At 36.9% G+C, this 22,087-nt stretch overlaps 1 protein-coding gene across 1 annotated transcript in view; it reads right to left on the bottom strand.

Annotated features, from left to right (window-relative positions):
- Positions 1 to 2,569: 2,569 nt before the first annotated feature.
- LOC117234629 overlaps positions 2,570 to 22,087 on the bottom strand; it is a 104,407-nt gene continuing 84,889 nt past the window's right edge. Inside the window, exons 4-5 of the mRNA XM_033496026.1 lie at positions 3,243 to 3,443; positions 2,570 to 3,131 (exon numbers count right to left, since the gene is read on the bottom strand). Coding sequence (XP_033351917.1) covers positions 2,782 to 3,131; positions 3,243 to 3,443 — 551 coding nt within the window. The 3' untranslated portion in view covers positions 2,570 to 2,781. The remainder of the gene's footprint in view (positions 3,132 to 3,242; positions 3,444 to 22,087) is intronic.

Here is a 22,087-nt window from a genome sequence, read left to right on the forward strand (position 1 = left end):
ACGACTGTGTCTTGGTATTATAATCAACGAGTAGGAACGACCAAATCGTTCGTCGTCTGTTTATAACGAAAAAAATTTGCAAAGGATTGTCAACGTAGAATACTTATTTCCTGACTTGCAAAATGAGGTTATATAATTCACAAAATAAGTAAACTTATTTTTAATCGAATCTTTACGAAAGAAAATAAAATATTTATACAAATTATATGGACCACCGTTATTGCGTTCCATGTTTACGTGAAGATCATTTCGAACAATCGCTTTCAGACTGACCGCACGCGTTTGGTTCAATTCCAGCGATGAGCCAACCTCGACTATAACAGCAAGTTAGAACCGCGACAAAAAAAGACTATAAAAAGCAACGTACCTGTCTGAGATGGACGACTTTTCGACAAAAAATTTCCTTCTTGCCGTTACAATTTTCATCATGACGATTCTTAGGCCTGTACGCGATATGATTATACGCATGGCGTATCAAGAACACATTCTCATGGTTATGGTCGTTTACAAAAGTTTCTTCCGAAGAGATTAACATTTTCTTTGTTTAACGGTACTTCGAAGAACGACACTACGGTTATTATGTATTCTTAAGAGTGCCAATTTTCTAACATCACATACAGGCCAGAGAATCACTCCGTTGCAATAGATATAGCTAGCTACCTATAAACATTTCTGTATACATACGTATACATATTAATATATAACATTTAAGCGACAATATACGCATCACAATATTATTGTTCGGCGTGTCACACAAGATCGTATGTCAATAGATCACGATCCATATGTATGTGTACGCTTTTATACCGATAAAAACGGCTGTACGAAAAAGAAAGTAACTAACGGCTCGAAAAAAAAGAAAAGAAGAAACGATCAGTCGATTGTGTTTTATAGATGCTTGTGTTACGTATGCGTATGAATGAATACGTATGACTGGTGGTACATATTAAATCGTATGCACATACATATCATCATCGTTCTACACACTCTTCCTTCTCTTACAGTCGTGTATTTTCGACTTTTGTTATGCGCAAACCGCTCAACCTGCATACATGAGTTCTCTTCTTTCACGCCCTATACGCATTCGGATTTGGAGGCGGATCTTAATGAAGACTTTTTCACGATAAAATTTGTAAAACTCCACTCACTTACACTAGTTTTGTTTACTCTTAAGACTGTACAAAATTAAACGAGAAAACGGTACTTCTTTATATAAATTTAACATTTCCTCTAGATTCGAGTTTATGGACTATTGTTTATTAAGCATGCGTTTTGTCTCTCTTTGCGTATATATACACATTTTAACGCATTGATTGCTTTTTTAGTTTATCGTTGGTGCTTCATAAACGCGTCCGAAAAAAAAAAGGAAGGAAAAAAGAGACCTGGTTCGAACTTTTATCACAGTATCGTATTACTGCAGTATGAAGCTCTTGGGCATTTTGGTGCGAAACGTAGCTGGCACGCGGAGTTCTCTCATTTTCTTTCGCTTTCCTTAGATACACGCACGCATACACACACACATTCGTTCTATCACTCGTGCATTGCACCACAAAGGAAGCTGAGAAGGCACAGTGTATGTACATATATGTATGTACAGCACCGAACGACGATCGGAGACAACTACAGTACTCGTGGTACACGACATTTGAATATCGATGAAACTTCATTACAAGATTATACACAATTCAGCGCTGAAATACCATCTTATAATATATAAAAATAAGGAAATATATTGAGAAAAGTTTTGTGACCTTCTTACAAAAGTTACGTGTTTAATTCCGCTATTGATTGGTTAGGGACTTCTGTCATTGAATTAAATAATCAATGAACCAACAAAGATATCTTCAAATCGAGTGAATTCTTGTTATTTTTTGAACCAACAAACCTTTTCTCGTATTCGATTAAATTCAATCTAAAAGCAGGAAATTTATACTACAAATAATATTAGTTTCATTATTAAAGTAAAAGTCTTTTTGAAGGTAACATAAAACGCTAAGTACTTCCTTTGATTCTGTTGGCAGTGTTCTCGTTTCTTGATAATTTAAATAGATTTTAAAATCCATGCAATCAACGAGCTTTTCTTACTCTCAAACACCATTGACTAGACCTTATCGGAAGCCCAAGGTTCTGCTTCCTTGCAGTACAATGATTAATCATAAACGAGGACATGGCCAGACAGTACAAACATTAAAACTTATGATCAATACCATGAAAAACGACTGTATTGACACGTCAATTTTACTCTCGCACTTTCCCTGACTTTAGTTAATATTGTTTATATTATGTTATTCTTAATGCAAGGCATATTAACGTCAAGCCTAAAAACGTTAACTACCACTGACTAGACCTAGCGGAAAACCACCGCCTCACTTTTTATAAAATCTCATTTAACATTATCAAGAAAGTACAACAGTATCATTGACCGATCAAGAAGAATATTGCGATACAATATAGTCGAGTTACAAAATTAATGATAATCGAGTACCACGTATAAACTGTGTATGCTCCGTTCGTAGGCACAAGAATATAAAACGTTCTTGTCAAATGATTCTCGTTTTTCCCTGTTTTAATAAAACGACGCTGTTCCTGGATGTATGGCGGCGTACTTTGGTAAGACTGCTGGCGGCGATCCACATCGTATGAGTATCCGTTGGCAGCCTTTGGGACGGAGCTTCGTCGTTGCTGCGTCAGTTTCACAGATCGGTCCTCTTGAAGGACGACGAGGAGGAAGAAGAGGCGCGAACGGACGAGACTGTATACCTTCGTAATGAGTTGTAGGGATCACCTGCATGGTGCTAGGAGTACTTCGAGCCAACATGGACAAGAGGTGACTTCCTGTCTTGAGTACTTGGGTCCCCAGCCTTTGGCGAAGCTGATGCGGACGGAGTTGATATCAACAGGACCAGAGGCAAAGCCTGAAGCCTGATTGCTCGTTCTTGTGGTACTGCTGCTATATGGAAGCTGTAGAATTTTATTACGGTCGAAAATATTCAAACAAAAGCCTGGAGGTACACGATAGACAAGTAGTGTTCTCGACTCCGGGTCATCCAGAGTAGGTGAATTCACAAAGATTGGGCTCTCAGATCTGTTGTACGCCCACACACCATCTTCTTCTTGACTAAGCATTAAACCTGCAAATAAATAATTCAGATTCTTTATTTCCCGTAAGATCTTCTCTTTAACTAGCATATATCTCTATGTTTTTGCAGTAATGTACTACTAATAAAATAAAAGGAATTTACCAAGACCAATTTTGCTTCTTGTTCTTTGGACCGCAGGCGGTGCAACATGATTTTCAGCCAATGTTGCTAAGCAAAGGCCATCGCCATCATGGAGGGAATCAAACACATTTACTGTTGAAGGTTCTACAGGGTAGAGGCGACCCACTCTACCACCCAATTCCCAATATGCTAATGTACACCATTCCTTTTGTCCTGTTTCACCTGTAACAGATAAGAAGAATTATTATGAATTATATATAATTACTACCATGATCTGATCATCACTATGATTTCTAGTAACTACCATATAAAACACAGATAACTTAATGCTCGACTTTCAATCTTATCCTGTTTATAAGGATGTACCAATTAAACTTAAGAAATCATAAATTGAAGGACCATGATAATCATCCTTTATACCACTATATCTTATTCCAATGTAAACTTATATTAATTGCAAAACATACATAAAATACATAAAAACAATGTTAACGGCATGACATGCAAATCAAGTGTATTTTCATGGTAAGTATATATTGCCATAAAGAATCAATTTTAATAACGATCATTTCTCTTGTTAATTCATCTTTACGAACCAAAAGGAACTTGTATCCAACGACTGTAAGTTTGTTAATTGAAAGTTCTCGATAGCGTGGGCATCAAAGAATTTAATCTACCGTTTTTATGAAGAACTTCCACGAATTGCGATACGGGCATGCCTCGAAACGAGATGAGATCTGTCATTAACGAGGAGTCTTTCTTTCTTGGTAAAAGTGTTCGCTCGGTGAGAGGCTGCGGGCGTACGAGCGGTATCATAAAGGACTTGTCGCCGGAAAGTCCCACGCGTCTCGCCGGCCGTTGTGGGGACGATGGCGCCAGATTCGAGAGTAGACAAGAGAGTAGACGGAGAAAGGAGAAAGAATCTGCTACGACGCAGAAAGCCAGGAGTTACATATATTTATGGGATAGGATACGGCCATAGAACTTTCAACTTGTCAACTTCAAAATCGTCAAAATCTTTTCACAAACATAAATTATACTTCATTTTAAATATAGATACAAAGATATTTAAATTTATTCCTAAAATCAAAATTATGACCTCTTTTTGATTTCCAGATTCTTTGCTTTGATATCGAAATAAACATCCTGTTGGGCTGCCCTAAATATAGAAAATCTCGTTCTAAATACCAGATTAAAGAAACTCTAGATGAAAATCTCAGCGACAATAAATAAATTTCAAAAGTTTTACCCGAGAGACACGGTGTTATACACATAAAAAAATTTGATCCCCATAATATTTTTAAGTCTTCATCATCGCCGCCAATAACCATGTATATAAGTATGCGAAGTAGATGCCGTGTTAAATATATAGGAAGAAAATTGCTTTCAATACTTTGCATTTAATATTAACAGATCTAGTAGCGAAAAGTCTCTAAATATATAGAAAGATCGAATTTTTATTTCACGTGACTTAAAAGCCGTTTTCAACGAAAAAATATTTACTTAGTCAGTTTCTACGTTATTTTCAATAATCCAGATAAAAGCCGTCGTAAAGAGCTCATCTATCGTTCGGTGATACCCGATTTAGCTATCGCAAAAATTGACCAAATCGTGTTTATTTGCTTCGTTTTAACCGATGATTAATGATACCGGTCGACATTCATGGGGACATCGAATACTGGCACCCAGATAAAACGATGTACTACAGGTGGAGCTGATTGGCGCCATTTTATCAGACGTTCTTAAAAAGGAACATCGAAAACGCTTTTAAATATGCAAAAGACCGGCGGAGGACGAACGGCCTGACCAATAAATCGATCGTAACTTTTTGCTATAATTAACGTGTCGCCGCGACGACGTTGGCGTCCGAACCTACCCTAACCCGTTCCCGATCAGGAACGTGTTTACGCCATCTTTCAACGGATCCGCGAACTTATCGTGGACTTCTTGACAGTAGGTAATTCGCGTTTAATTGTCGCTGCATAATTTTGATCGAATCGAATGATCTTGTCGTCACGGGACGAACTTAATTTACCAGAGCGTTTGCGACAAGACTGACAAGAGGCATGTCAGACGATAAGAGGAGCGAAAGAAGCGAAGAAAGGCGAAGTGAAGATAACAAGAAGGATGGTAGCCGAGTATGACGAGTTGGTCAGAGACTGGTCATTCCGCGCGGAGGCTGAATTTAGAGGTTAAGAGTCAGGAATAGGAAGAAGAGAGGCGGTGGAACACGGGTGTGTCGAAGACTACGTCCTAGTGTGGCTGTGAGTGCGAGGAGTGAAGAGACGGGGCGGAGCCCCTGCTTCCACCAGATAAAAATAGATATTACGAGTTTACCGCGGCGCCAAGATTGCGGGGTATCGCGACGATTACGTCATCGGTAGTAGCACGAGTGGTTGGAGCAAGGACGCTTGTCGCGTCGTCGGTCGCCGCCGCCGTCGCCTTCGTGGTCGTGGTCGTCGTCGACGTCGTTGTGGTCGTCGTTGTGGCGAACCACGAATTTTCGTGTCTATCTATGATCGTCCACAGCCAGCTTTTAACCGTTTTCGACAAACCCGTGACTCGCGCCATTCAACCATGGCGCTTCGTCTAAGAACGGACGCACGTGTCTCCAACCTTAAGGCCATTCTCATTGAACGTTACTCGTGTTTCTTCAAAGCTTTTATTACTTCGTTTTCTTTCTACGTACGCTCGTATGGCAATATCGATGCAGATTTATCGCTCTTTGAAAATCGATGTTTCATCGAAATTGAAAATACAGTTTTGTTTACCGTAGCTTCTTATCTTAGAAGTTTTTAAAAATACATGATTTTGAATATCATTTCGTGCTTAAGCTTTTATCGAAAGAAATCTCATTAACAATATTATACCTTCATTGCATATAAATTGCTTTCGAATAAAACTAACGTTGCAAATATTTCTTGTATGTAGTCCATTGTACGATTAAATAGATAATTTAATAAGCATTCGCATTATTTGGGAAATTTTATTATTCATAAAATTCTGGCACGAAACGTTTCATTTTCGAATTGTGTTCCGCCATCTCGCGTGGTATGCAAACTACACAAGTTTAATTAATTCACGGAGGCGAAACACTCTGATGTCTGAATGGGCCAATTGTCCTTGATATGCAATATGCTAATTGCACGTGATAAAACTGTTCCGTAATATACGATAAGCTGTATTATAATATCACGATATCGTGTAAATATCAATAGAATATTATTACATGGTTCTGTTTTCCCACTACAACAAATATTATCTTCTTATCATATCTTTAAACGAGTATCCCAATAAAATAATTTTATTAGGATATTCTATAAAATAAATTTCTACAAAATATTGTAAAAATTCTTGAACACACTCGATAACATTCCTTAAACTGTATTATTTATATTATATTTAATTGATACTATTTATTTGTAATTATCAAATTGCATAGGTTTCGATGTTATCGAATTACTTAAGAAACAAATTACATTAAAGAATTTGAAGAGTAAAAAATAAATTAATCAGAGAATTAAAAGAAAATAATTGAAAAATAATTTCAAATTACACACGTACAAACGTTAATAAATCCTGCTACGTGACTGAACTATTAAATACCAATACATAATATAATCGCGATGATATTTCTATCGTTGCATGTATTATTCAACTCTATATTTAGCTCAGAAATATTGATCATCAGCAAAATCACAAGTCCCGATAACTTCCTCGTTGCAGTGTTCCGAATGTAACTAATTTACTATCAAACTTTTCAATATTGCTATTTACACTTAAACCTCGAACTATTACGTTTAAGTTTATCAATTATGGGAAATATCATTATAGACCTGGACAAATATCGCGCGTATTTCATATTGAAATAATCAATTTCAATTTTCCTTTTTCTTTTTGTAATTCGCGTGTGGTTGTCAACAGAGCCTGACAAATTACAGGCTAATGAGCTCGTGCAACGGATACATACTATTGAACATTCACATGCGTCTTTTATGCGGCGAGCGACTCTGGAAAATTGAAAGCAAATTGAGCCCTGTAATAAAGCAATTCTGGTCGGTACTCTGAAGATCACGATAAAAGAGTAATTGTGGAATTCGTTGCAGCTTGCAGTTAACTGTCCTCGTTTGTGTACTCACGCTGTATTATTTCACGTCTTCCAACCAGATTATACGTCTAGCGATTTTACTCGAAGGACCGTCTTCCGTTTAAAAGAGGACCGCCTTTCTTCAACCCTGTTCGTTAAACCGCCAACTGTAGCCGAATTTTCTTTCTTCCATGCAAATTCTTTTTCGTTCGTTTTTCGGAATTTGTGGCCTCTCTTTAGGAAAGGTCCATATTTACGAAGTATCTATTATTTTAATAATATCGCGTCTTTCGTAAAAGGAGGAATTACAGGTATTATTTTACGAAAGAACAAGAATGAAAACAGTGAAAGTTACTACTAAAGCAGCCGATATAAGTAAATAGGATGTTTATGAATTGTTGAATGTTAATGCACGTATTTACGTGTGTGTTCGTAATAAGAAGTTGAAATGTGAAGCTATGTATGAATTACATAAATTTTTTAGTTACGTTATATACATATAGTACGGTATTATAATGATACAAAAGCTTCAAAAAATCAACTACGTGTATCGACCAAGATGACTTTCCAAAATTTAATGGTGGCAATTAAAGTTCAATAACGCAGAATTAACAATAATTATTGGATTAATATATTCAAGGAATATGATATCAATAAAGAATACTTGAATGGTTAAAATTGTATTTCATGCGAGTAAAATAGTAACGTAACCATCATGCGATCATTTAACTGAATCGTCTTAATTAATATTATTTTATTATTTATCCGACGCTCCTTTATGAATAGAACCCCCTCAATGAACATCTAAATCTAATCTTATATTTTAATATCTAACTCATTCATATCTGAGTCATTTAAAATCAGCTCAGTGACCACACCTTGTGTGTCCATGCCTTAGGTAATTTGTACGATACTGTTCCGTGTCTTGGAACATATTTCTGCACACATTCTTGTGAGAACACCTGGCTGTATCGCTACCGCACATACATGGCAATTGGTATGCAACGGAAGAGTCGATCCTCGTGGATTTGCGATTGTCCACGGTTTTCTGAACCGTTAGAAAAATTTTCTGCACCCATTTGAGGGGGGCTTCGAATCACCTAGGCGATTGATTATGAATCACGCGTTGCGAATTGTCTGGCAAAAGACAACGGGAAAGGAGGCTAGTGTATTTAGTACTTCGCGAGGCCATGAAACCGTAATGTCGTGTACATGAATTCTGCTTATGTGGATATGTAGTTTTGCATACCATTCTGTTTATTACAGCATTTATATGCTAGTTAACAAAGTCCAAGCACATATACTAAGTTTCGCATCATTCGGTAGTACGTACTTTCATATAACTACTAGAAATTTAATACCATGAAAATGAAAGGTGGATATAAATAATAGAATTTAATTTAAAAAAAAGCGCTCCATTGAAAAATAAGAGTACGTAAAAATAATTTTCCTAGCTACTGTGCATGAATGGCAACTAACGCAGTAGATTCTGCCTTTCGCCACACCTGAAGACTATTTCAGATGCAGCAAACATCCTCACATTTAGAATTCGTTATAATTTGTTTAGCCAGGACCTTTTTTATGGAAGAACGAAGGAGGCGCTTGAAACGAAATAAAATTTATTTCTTGCTAGACTATATTTCAAATTCTTTAGTACGTATCTTTAAACTATATTATTCCTTTCTGTCCTTTTTTCTTCGTTTTCATATTTTTCTTCATTCGCCAAATAAAACGTATCCTTCTTGTATAGCGAGGCCCGGGGGCTATAACTCGCCTTTAATTCGCGCTTGTCCGCATTATCCATTTGCCATTTTCTCTCCGAAATAAGAAGGGAGCGAACGAAACATACTTTGTATATCGACGAAGGGACGCGGGTCTTTCCGCGAAGCGAAGAAAAGAGGGAAACGGCCCGGATGACGGATGGCTTTTAATGCAATTAAGTGCGTGTGATCCGCGCCCGACGCGACTATTTTCAATAGCCGAGCCTCTTCTGGTCGGAAAGCTCCGATTCGAGGGTGTCGCGACGCGGGAATAAATTGAAATGGTATAAAAAGCACGTTTCGCGTGGCAATTCGCAGAAACGGCCGGCTGTAAATCATTGCCGTAGGTACCAGCGGAAGATTCGTAGGGGGTAAATAACGACTGCTAATAAATTCTGCGCACGACAAAGAAGAAAAGGGAGAAGGCCGAGAGAGGAAGCAGCACGTGGCGGCATCGAAATTAGTTCGGGGCCAGGCAGAAATCTTTGCCAGAAGTCGACGAAAACCATCCGATAAATTGAACCTGATTACTTATCGATACGACCGACGTGGATTCTTTCTATTACCAGCGGAAAATTCGATGACTAAAATTTGGCAGATTCTCAAACCCGTTTTATTGGCCTGTTCGAACGATCGACAATCTGCTGTACATTAACTGTGATCTTTGATATTCGAATAGCGCGTGTATTATTTCATGTTACTCGGTCCGTTCGAACGTTAGCGCAGCTGTCACGTTCGAAACCAAGGCGCTGTGGAGAAAATTCAATTTATTATTTATTGGGATAAAAACATGATTACGTATACTTATCTGTTTCCATCATATCGTTCTAATCGTAATATTACATGAATAATAAATAATGTATATAATAGTACACATTGTATACCGTGTATATCGATGGTTTTAATGTTCGTTAGAAAATCGTTGTTTTGCTTGATTTTGTCATTTCTTGTGGTTTGTATATGTATGGTAATACGAATTAATATGTTACATAAATTCAGTGCAGAATTACGAGTTACATATAACAGATTTATTGCTAAACATTTAGTGTTTTTACTGATATAGACCTTCCTTTTTTACATCTATATGTATCCTTCTTTATAGAAGAATACAAATTTGTTACTAATCTGTTGAAGAAATTAAACGTTACAGATTCCACGTATCTCATATATTATGATACTGGTGATTGAAATTTAATCAGTTTGCTGTTACGAAAAGAAGCAAAACTGAACTCAGACGTAAAATGTTCATTCTTATCTATGAAAATTGTCTGGAGCTTAATCGGCGGATTACAAACAGAGGTTTTATGATTCTGGTTTCTCAAGCTTTCCGGGATTAATGGTTATCCGTATCGGTCAGATTGTGTCCACATCGTTTCCCTAATCGTGAAATCACAGATTTCGAGATGATGCTTCCAGCCGATATGGCTAACCGCTGCCGCCTCAGATAATGCATCATCGAGTTTTATCGTGGAATATTTCGAAATTCTCACGACCTACAGAAACAGCCTTGGCGATAAATCTACGAATCCGTGCCATGAAACGCCATATTCCGTAATCTATCATAGTAATCGTATCTATTAGATTACCACTTTACTATCTACCAAAATATCTAACGTTTGAAAAAATAAATTGATTTGTAGCTTCTTCAATTCGCAACTTTCAAATTCGTAAAATTTCCCCATTTACTTTCTACATTGATATATTTTGCGTGTAATTTTTAATCGAAAGAGATGCGTAGGTACTGTAGGTAGCGAAAACTTAACAACTCAAGTATATACGATAGTTTCGAAAGCGATTGAACAGGTAAATTAGTTTGTAAAACGAGGAAAATACTCGTAGAACATTGGTACAATTATTTATACAAATTTGTACATTAATGTTTGTACGGAAGTTCGAACTCGGATAATTGATATAAAAAATCAATCAAGACTTCGTCAAGATCGTCAAATTGATTCCAGAGACGCCGATAATCGATAACGTCGCTCGTTAATGAATAATTCCAACGCCGGGTTTAGTAGAATGAAATGCCAAAATACGTCTCTAATCGTATCAAAAGTTTCAAGTTAAAACGACAGTGCAAGTGGACGATACTCGTCAGATGCCAGGCCAATGATTCTTAACCGATGACGAGGCAAAATTTTGAAAAAAGAAAGAAACAAATCGTATCTTGCTTATTTTTATCGTATTTCCAATCACAAAATATTAAACTTGATATATACAGATAAATCTATACGAAAAAGTTCGTTACGCGGTGTATTAGAATTTAGCTATCGCGAAGTATCTTCAATTGTTATCGAAAAGATCTGCAACCGAGATCGAGATAATCGCAATAAATTTTCAAACATACTGCTTCAATATTTTTTCGATCTCTTCGAAATACACGCTTGTAATAAACATCCTACAATTTCTATATATTTTCCCCAATTTACTTCAGATTTTCATTAATAAAATTACGATAACCGAGTTTCGTTCTAGTGCCAACGACATTGCAAAATATTTCGTACAATACACGTAACATACTTATCCGTGAAACGTGTTTGTAAGTGTTCACGAACTATAAGTGTTCCGTAAAACGTTCATGAGCTCATGAACATTTCCACGAGCAACTGTACACTTATCGTAAACTCTCCATACATAGTACTTTATCCTTACCACGCCTATTACGAAACGCAGTCGCAGTAAGGAAGAAAGAAGGAAAGAAAGAAAAAAAGAAAAGAGAAGTTGCGTACTTTCTCGTAATTCCAGAGCAGAGGCCGATCGTGAATGAAGCATCGCGCGCATCGGGCGTGCAACCGTGTGACGACGAGTGCAAGACGTCGAATGCTAATGTGTTTTCCCAGTTGGGTCAAACACCCTGAGCTTAGATAAGGTTCCCAACCTTGGCACGGCCAAGCCGGCTAACTACGTTACGTATGTAGGTGCGCTGGTGATACACGCGCGCGTGTACGCACGCACGATGCACACGGTGCGTGCGATCGCGGATCGTAGTCGGCACACGCGCCTCTATCGAGAACGAAAGAATCGCGGGAATGCGAAGAAAATAGCGTACCGGCCTGCTGATATATAATTGTTATTAATAGTGGTGCTTGTTGCTTCGCGCGATAACGCGTATCGTAAATATACGCGAGGCATCTTTTTCCGCTCGAAATTCTCCGTGGAACCGCAGGCGACAAGCTAAATTTTCCTCGCCCTGATTTTTAAAAAAGAGTCACGAACTTGTCTCGGCTGCGCCATTTCTCCAGAAGTATCGCAGCCTGTATTCGGAAAAATTCAGTTTCCGATGATAATTACACGATAGAGATCTTTCCGGTTCTCTATTTTAATAACATCGGGTGGTGATTATTTAAAACAGGTGACATCTTATCGATCTTCACGAGCTTGAAAATACGTTGTTAAGGTCTGATTCATTTTTCTCTATACGCATAACCTTGGCCTTAGTTCCCGAGTTATACGTAAAAGTATTTTTGTTATTACAGTGTCTACAGAAATATATTTATTCTCTAATGAAGCGTGTTTTATAATTTATCAAGTTCTATGTTTCACTGTAAGGGCGTTAAATTTTTATAGTCACACGAAAGTATCATTAAACGGCACGAAATCTAACACAACTGAACGTAATCAATTAGTATGTAAATACTACAATGAATACAATAACGTGGTACTTTTTGTAGCCGCTATACGTATATGGTATTTCTAATGTTCGAGATGACTTGGATTTTACGGTCGATATATATTGTCAACACTATCATCTGTATTATTAGTTAAATATTTACCGGGTTGAATTATCACCTATGATAGCTTCAACGAAGGTTAATATTCGTGTAAAGATTTCGTGGAACCATTTCGCTGTGATATGCAGTTGGAGCAGGAGTGTGGCAGAAACGAAGAAAGGCGCACGCACATGTCAGCGATTGCACGGTAAAGGTAAGCAGCAGTAAAGGCAGTGGCCGTGTCGCGTATATATATCGGCGTCAGACATGACCCTTGTCCTTCAAACGGCCTTTCTACGACCGTGCGCCTCGGTGTAGGTATACCATACGTGTCGCATACTTAACGACACGCGTAGCGCACGAGAAAGCCGGCCACCGACAGTAAACTTCTGATTGTTTGCCTTTCGATCTACGTGCCTGTTTGCCGCCCGTGCGCTTCTATACAGGCTGTATCAAAAGCTGTGCGAACGTTTCATTTCTGGATGCGTTATCGCGAGCTCGTTAACTCTCAAGTTTCAGGTTAGCCCTGAACAAAAGAACTGCAGTAGCGCTGGCGCAACTCATGACACGATAGTTTCTCGAAAAACCAAAATCATGATATCTATCGATTATCGCGAAAACTTAAAACAAAACAAAAGTTGAATGAGGTTAGAACCAGGATTATTTCTGTCGCGTTGACTATTGATGACGCCATGTTGAAGTCACGTGCAAATTGTTAACGACGTGCATTTGAACGTCGTTAAAAAAAAAACAAATTCCGTCACAATGGAAGGCCACTTCCATCCAGTAATCGACGCTAAGGCTTCTTTTGGATTTTGTTTCTTTTTTTTAACGACGTTCAAATGAATTTCCAAGGGCATTTGAAAACAAATTGCACGTGACGCCAACATGGCGTCATCAGTAGTCAACACGACAGAGATAATCCTGGCTCTAACCCCATGCAACTTTTGATCTTCTGTAACAGTATGATCGTACCATAAAAATTATAGTGTATCTTCTTGAGACGTAATCAAGCGTACTTGTGATTATAATAATTTTGTATTCTTAAAAACTGTCTAAAAAAGACGTCTTCAAAGTGGGAATACCTCCTTGAGCTCGATATAATAAGGTGGCACCGGAATGTGTTATTTTTGATACGTTGAAATTCAATTTTGACTAAAATTGAGGTTCCTCTGTTTTAGGTACAAAATTATCAAATGACGCCTCGAGTTAATCTTCTTGGTTTACTGGCACGAAATTTTGATCAAAATTGCCACTCCCTTGCTTTAGGCTCGATATGATAAGATGGCGCCATGGATTAAGCTTCTTGGTATAGGACTAATGTAAAATTGTAGGTAAAAGCTCGATGCGACAGGATATCGTCTGTCATTAGATTTCTCGATCTACTGTTGTGAAAATTTTGTTAAATTCGTTTATCATAGACTCGATATGATAAGACGAGGCGAAGAGGTGAGCTTTTCGATATATCACGCGACCTTCTTAAAAATTGACGTTCTATTATTCACAGTTCGATATGATAAGATGGTGTCTGGGGCGAGACTTTTATTTATGATTCTACTCAATTTGTAATCTACCGTCACGAATTCTTGTAATTTTAAACAGGACCTCTACGTTAGAAAAATGTTCCTGCGGTTTGTCTGTTTCGTATATTACGCGCACCGTACAATATTTTCTGTGCTTCACGATTCACACAGTCCGCGCTCGACATTTCACGCAGTTCGCATGCAACAAGTTGAAGCTGCGAAATTCAAAAATAAATCCACGATAAATACCGAGGGATCAAGATAAAGAACAACAAATCCCGGAAATTCCATTTATCTTCAAACAAACTTCACCAAAGCTCCATCTACGCTACCTTCTACGCATTTAACTTCCAAATCTTCAATTTCTTTCTGAAATATATGCGTATCCATAAACCTGCGCTTCATCTTTAAAAAAAAAAACTACGTACATAACTATCTCGAAAAAGAAAAGCAACCAAGAAAAAGCAACTTAAAAATAGGTAGAAAACAAAAGAAATTTGTTAAAACGTACAGAGGCTGGCGAAAGTATTTTAACACTTGTAGACATTTTTATGGATATAGCTACGTGTGTTACACGAAACATTTTATTGCATTGGTAAAGCTTGAAACAGGTCTGAAAATATATAGAAACTACAACGTATTTAGTACAAGCTTATTCGCAGAGATGACAAAAATATTTAAACAGACAATGATCCATTAATAAACGTCAAAGATAGAATAAAGCCGTATTTAACTCTCGTTACGCGCTTAATATAACTATTTCTATTTATACAGCAATTTTCTACTAACTACATGTTCGTAATAAATATCCTGTAACCTCTACGTACACCTTCTCCTTGCCTACAAATTTTATGCATTTATAGGAAATCTAAAGATGCAAAAACGTACGAACTGCGCTCAACGTGTAAAAATATAAGAAATATTCGCAGTACTTGTTCTAACGTTTAACGGGTAAAATACAACGCTGATATTTTGCTGATAATTTAACAATGCAAATCGTTTGTAATATACATGTACAATAAAGTGAACATAAAAATTGTCTACGATAGGCATCGGAATACTTTCGTGAGCCGGCGTATGCATAATCGTAGCAGCCCACGAAAACGCAAGCGAGGCACACGAGAAATTTTCCGTTCTTACGAAAGAGGCTAGCTCGTTCGGACACTCGATATTACCAGGAAAATCAGTCGGTCACCTTGCAAGGAGAATTTCCTCCGTGTGTACGAGCACGTTGAGCGTCTGTGTACACGTGTGGGTGCGTTTAATTGAACAGCCGCGAGGCGAGACCGTGCGATAGGAACCACGACGAGAGGGTTTAGAGCCAAGCGGTATGTATGTTTACCCGTGATAACAGTGGATGTACAGGCGGCCAGTGGCGCCTATGTTGCAGCCAATGACTGATCAAACAGGGTATACACCGCCATGCAACACACCGGTTCTCAGTTTGTTTGGCCGCACCTTTCTAAAATTAACGTCGTTTCGCGTCTGATTAAGGCGGCCGCGTAATCCATTTTTCGAGATTCTGTCTTTTCGCCGTTGACGAAACACGGTTTAACACGGTTTAACAGAGTTTAACACAGAAAACTGGGACTGTATTGGAATACGTTATTTGATGAGAATCTGGGACCTTCGAACGTGAAATGTAAATCCAGCTCGTTTACGAATACGGTTCACGCGTTAGGTAAAACGAAATTGTCCTCTGAGAATAGAAGTGATATGATTATGTAGGAATTTTAGTTACGGAACTCGATAGACATAGAACAACGTCTCGACGATAGAAAATAATCCTGATTCTCGGTTCTAGATAATGCGTGTTCCGTATTTTACTACAGTTTCGATAAGTATTGAGATATCCTGGGATTATCAGCGGTCCTGTTATTTCTCTTACCGATGTACTCAATATATCGTGTGTATTTTATTATCAGATGCAAATTTTAAAAGGAAAGTTAGAAACGAGAGTATCATGTAACTACGATTTTCCGTGCGATATGCTGTAACTCTGTTGTTAAAAGTGAAATCATTTTTATAATGCTTCAACGTATATTATGTTAATAATTTTATATTCGTTGCACTGCAAACTTTCAGCTAATACGAAGAACTCATTTGAGATTAGGAATATCGCCGTATAGCGTGATCTGCTTGCAATCGTCGATTTTATAATCTGGAAAACACTGGTTACAGGCCAAATTTTCATTTCGCCGACTGCATGAAAATTCTTAAAACTTGGTGCTTGGTTTCCGTGGTATTTTAGCTATTGGAAGTTGCCACAGGATCGTGATAAAAAAGACAACGTTATCTGATAAAACACCGACAATCATTTGGTCAAATACCCAAAAACAAAGATTGCAATATTGCCGGTGATTATATCGTAGTAAAAGAATGTTAGAGTTTCGACTTTATAAACCGCGTTTCCAGTGAATATGGATATTATTTATGATCCGTAAAACGTTTCATAGAAACCTGTGTAGTCGTACGATAAGTTAAACTATTCTACCATTAGACTGTTATTTGGGTCAAAAATAAATGTACTATTATATGCCAAGTACTCTGATGTTCATCTTCCAAAATTATCTAATAACGACGTACTAATTGTTCTGAGCTGTAAATTTTAAAATAGTCGCTTAGGTAATGGCTTTATTTAAGAGAAATTCATAGAATTCGCACGTATTTATTCGTTTCGTTAAAAAGGGCATTAAATATATCCGATTTGATTAACAATTAATATTAAACGTTCACGGTCATTTGCAGCATTTTGAAGAATACTCATCTATAGAAACCGATCGGACAAAATTTGACAGAGATTAAAATAGATATGGCATTTAGTACTAATTGGAATGGACTAGTTTAAGCAATAACATACAGGATAATATCGTAATTGAGATTCCTGTGTGCAAATGATTCATAACTGGTGAAATGATACGATCGAATTGCATTCTAACGTATAGATAGGTATAGCGGTGCTGCTAGTATAGTTTCTGCATCGAGCTGATGTTATGAGTGAACACGGTGAGTCGTTAAACATTCATTTAATTCGAATTGCAGTAACCGCGCTACGCTATTAATTTGCAACTATTTATTATTCTCGTAGTGTTTGTTACGGTAAAAGTACTTTGCCAGCTAATTGTCGTGTCGCAGAAGTTCTCAACTTGCTTTCCGTCAATAATCTCGCAATATATCGTAAAAATCTTATCGAGAGTTTTTATGATCAATACAATGGAATTCAGGAATGTTACAGTTTTATTATAATTATCAAGGTCGAATTAGGACCGCAAAGGACATTAAGCCTTTTCCAATACTCGAATTACCAAACTAACCACAATAACTGATATCAAATTTCTTGTTTTTCCAAAAGCTACGTATCAAATATTTACGTAAGTTTTTAAGGTATCCGCGATCGAAATCCTGGAAAAGTTTGACGAAAAATTCTAATCTCGAGTCAGCTTCGGAAAATTGTTTTCTCTGCGTGTTCCTAAAAGAATCTCCTCTTTTGAGAAATCGAGGAATTAAATGGAAGAAATTACGACCAAAAAACAAGGTTATATAAACAATCGTGATTGATTTAAAGCAAAATTGAAAAATTGAAAGGAACAAATAAACAAAATTCATTTGTAACAGTATCAAAAGAATCGGCGTTATCTACGTAATAAAATTAATCATTTCAACATCGATAAATTCATTCATGTTACATGAAGATTTAATAAAGTCTTTTTTTTTTCCAAGAATTGAACATGTCTCCCCGAGGAATTGAAATAGATGGATAAATACGTTGTTATTTTCCAACGTTTCCCCGATAATAAACAGGAAGACACAAAGAAAAAAAAAATACACTTAACTAGCTCTCGACTGTTGCACGAGAAGAATTACCAGCGTAGAAGAGATAAGCAATAAAACTGCGTTCTTATTTCGAATTCGCGGATCAATCAATCTCTGCCAACTATATTAACAAGTCAAGTAGTAGACTAAGAATCGTTTTCAGCGTGATCATATGTGTAATCGGAAACTGAGAGAAACTAGACGACGGCGGAGTAAAATATGAAACTAGTAGCTAGCCTTGAGGTAAGTCCTCAAGGGACCAAGACCTCTGACCATGGGATGTTTTCGCTTTACATAAACATTATTCAACAGGACACGCATATATACCGAATATATCCACAGGTTATGTTCGTAATGGAGATTGCTAAGACCATTAACATTATCAGGCCTGATGCTTAACACTCGAATTAATCCATTCTTCGTATGCAGAATTTATTAATAGGAAGATTTTCAATTATCGATAACGATAATATTTCAACGTTATCTAAATACACGCTACTGATTCTTATAACTTGTTATTCTTTTATTTGCTAGTTATTATCTAATAGGATCGGGATAGAAGTTCATGTGACTTTCAAGCCGTGATATACGTTGCAACGATTCGACCGAGTCTTTTTCTTTTTTTTTTTTATTATTCTCAATAAATATCACTTTAATTTTTCCAAATATCCTGCGCACAGTAGCGTACGAATAGCAATTTAAAAGATAGCAATACCTGAAAAAATGAATTATCGTAACGTATCGACATCTTAATTTGCCTGTAAATTCAATTAGTTGTGTTATGTGAATACTTCTATTTTCATTTGCTTTTTTTTTCTTCTAAATAATTAAAAGTACTTTAATATATAAAGCGAAATATCTATGGTCCTTATAACACGATGTATAAAATATTTAGAAAGATCGAAGTAATATCGTCGCGTATCGAAGATAATAAGAAATTTCGAAAATATCATTACGCTATAAATATAGAAATATCCGATTTTGATTTCCATTAAAATAATAATCACGGAACGAAAATTAATTCGAACGTGGGAAATAAAAACTTTCCCTATTTACACGTGCTCGTCGCTGTACACGACAGCGTTCTGAAAATACAGAACTCATTATTTAATAGTTATTTTCCGTTTGTATACGGTCGTTAAAGCATGATAAATACGAGAAACACGAGTAGCACTGGTAACGTAGCCTATACGCGTATCTCAACGTAACATAATACTAAAATATTCCTCTAAACTCTGATTATTTGTAACGTATTTCATCGTTCTTATGCCACTCTATTCTAAGATCACTTCTAATCGAAGTAGATAATTTCGCCATCGTCAGGCACATCGTCTGCATTGGTAAATACAATTTCTTATTACCAGAATGTCGATGGAATTTTTACACAGAGACAGAATTTAATGGCAGTTTAAATACATCCAACGAGAAGCTAGAAAATAACGCAAGGGACTGGATTCGCAAACAGCCACTGATCCAGACGCTAATTGATTCTCGATATTCTTGACGAACGTTTCTGGTCGCTACAAAGCCTTCTTTCACATGGGTCGCCATTGGAATGTAGATTCTAATACTACGACGAACCGGTGTAATAATCGTCATTACTTTTCACGTTGGTTACGATCGTCTACTGGGACATGGTGGCATCGCGAGAAACGCTTCGTACGATTAGTATTGAAATAGACGCGGAAGAGGAAACGGTTTTTGCGTAGGTGTTACGTAACGTGGGTTGTTTTCGTGAAATGTGTGTGATGGATGTCTTTTCAGGCTTTTGTTGCTGTTTCCTTTTTTTTTTTCCTATTGTTTAGCGTTACGTTTGTAGTAAAATTTCAGCTGAATCGAATTTCATTCCTTCGCGATACACGTTGCGCATTCTACTTTAGTAAAATATTAATTAGCCAACAACGATTTAACAAATTTTAATGCATTATGTTTTCTTCTTCAAACAAGTCGAAGAGATACGTTTTTCCCTTAGTAAATAAAAAGAAAAAGAGACAATATTCCTGTACAGATTGAAAGAAATTCGACCCTGAAAGGGTGGATCAAATATAATTGATAAAGATATTTAATTTGCGTGTGTTCTTGCAGCGAAACAATTGCATTTTTTAAATAAACGCACGAGAACAATTTGTTAAATTTCTTCTCGGTCCTCGAGACTCGATTACGAATGTCTTGTCCCTTTCAGATCATCGTTTGATAAATTTTTAAAGGACGATAGTTCCAATTTTCCTAAAATTGTAATTAAATTGTAATTACGTAGTTAATTTGTTTGCAAAAATTAGTTCCAACCAAATCCCAATTTTTCGAAATTCGAGTCTCTTAAAAGAGAAAAACAAATGATTGGTTCGAAAAAGAAAGAATACATTTCCCTATGATAAATCTATCTACGTATGACATAACGTTACCATAAATACTATCGTATTTTATATTTATCGTGTTTACCTTCGCGTATTAGAAAATCAGCAGTTTCGAGAGAAAGCGAAATGCCAAGAGCATTTCTATGAAGAACTGCAGCGAACTATTTGTACAGCACCTACACCAGGGTAATGAGACGTCGTACACGATGTATAAAATGTAATCTTGGATGAGAGAAATGGCTTCGAAGACGTTGCCAGAACGTAATTTGTAACAGTACGTCATACGTAGTTCCATGAACACTGGGTTAGGATAAATTTAATTTGCGCTAGATCTTAAAAAAAGCTGTATCCCCCTCGGAACGCCTAAACAACCAACTTCAAACAGATAAAATTTCGTTTCGTATAAACGTGCTGATACCTAAAATTATCGTTAAAAAAAAAGAAAAGAAAAAAAAGAAAGAAAAGCATAAGAAGCGACGTATCGTTTTAGGATTTCGCGTGGAAATTTCGAGAAAGTTGCGAATTTTCGTGAAAGTCGATTCAAAGAAGCCGAGGTATAAGATTCATTCACAGAACTACAAAATTGTGCTCGGTGTAACGTGCGTACGGCCCAATGTCAGACGAAATGTACAATCATTACTCAAAATTTACTGGGAAACCGAGTCTGTTAAAATGGTACCGCGGAAATTGCTGTTGATTCGCTCGGCTTCAGTTTAATGCGTTCGAGACGGATTCGAAACAGGTGCCCCACGGTGAACTACATTCGGAATGGGACGAAGATGAATAATCTTAGAACGAGAGAAGTGGAAATAAAAGAGAAACGAGACTTTCCTTGGGTAAAGATAAAAAAAAAAATGGTAGAAACGAAAGAAGTGAGATGGTAAGAGGAAGGTAAGAGGAGAAAAAGGAATGAAAGTTGAACTAGGATGACAGGCTGTTGAAAGGATACGAAGAAAAATGAGAACGATCAGAAGTAATCCGAGATTAACATCGATAGAATTGATAGAATTCGTATTATACGAACACCGTACACCGATAGAAATAGAAATATTCTAAATAAATAAATATATAGTAGAATAAAGATAGAGATCGGTATTTAATAGAAAATAATATTAATATACGATTCGTTACAGATCCAATGCCATTTAATATGCAATCTAATATTTTCCAAACGAAAGAAGATATACGAAAGTAAAGAAATAAAAACGTGCAAGACTGGAAGAGGCGTGGTAGAATATAAAAGCGAAATAGTGTTAAATGTAAGAAAACGGAAACGTATAAAAAGCGACATTGATATCCGTATCGTAAAATTATAGGAGCGATACGAAAGATCTTCCTAAGAAAAACCGCCTATCCGAGGGAGCGTTTACGATGGAACAAATAACTTAAAACGATCCGAAACCTCGGTAATCTCGAAGCTAAGACGGCGCAATAAAAGCGAAAAGAAGCAGAAGAAAAATGCATCCGCGACCACGAGATAAGAAGCGCCATGGTGCAACGAAACGAATTCGAAGCATTGAAAACGAGAGAAACGAAGTGAGAAAGGGAGGAAAAAATAAAATCGAGCATGGTTCGATAACAGGCATCGGCACGGTAAAACCGGTCGAATTTATCGAGAA

Source organism: Bombus vosnesenskii, unplaced genomic scaffold (genome assembly GCF_011952255.1).
Source record: "Bombus vosnesenskii isolate JDL3184/JDL3185 unplaced genomic scaffold, Bvos_JDL3184-5_v1.1 scf7180000013263, whole genome shotgun sequence".
Taxonomy (NCBI): Eukaryota; Metazoa; Arthropoda; class Insecta; order Hymenoptera; family Apidae; genus Bombus; species Bombus vosnesenskii.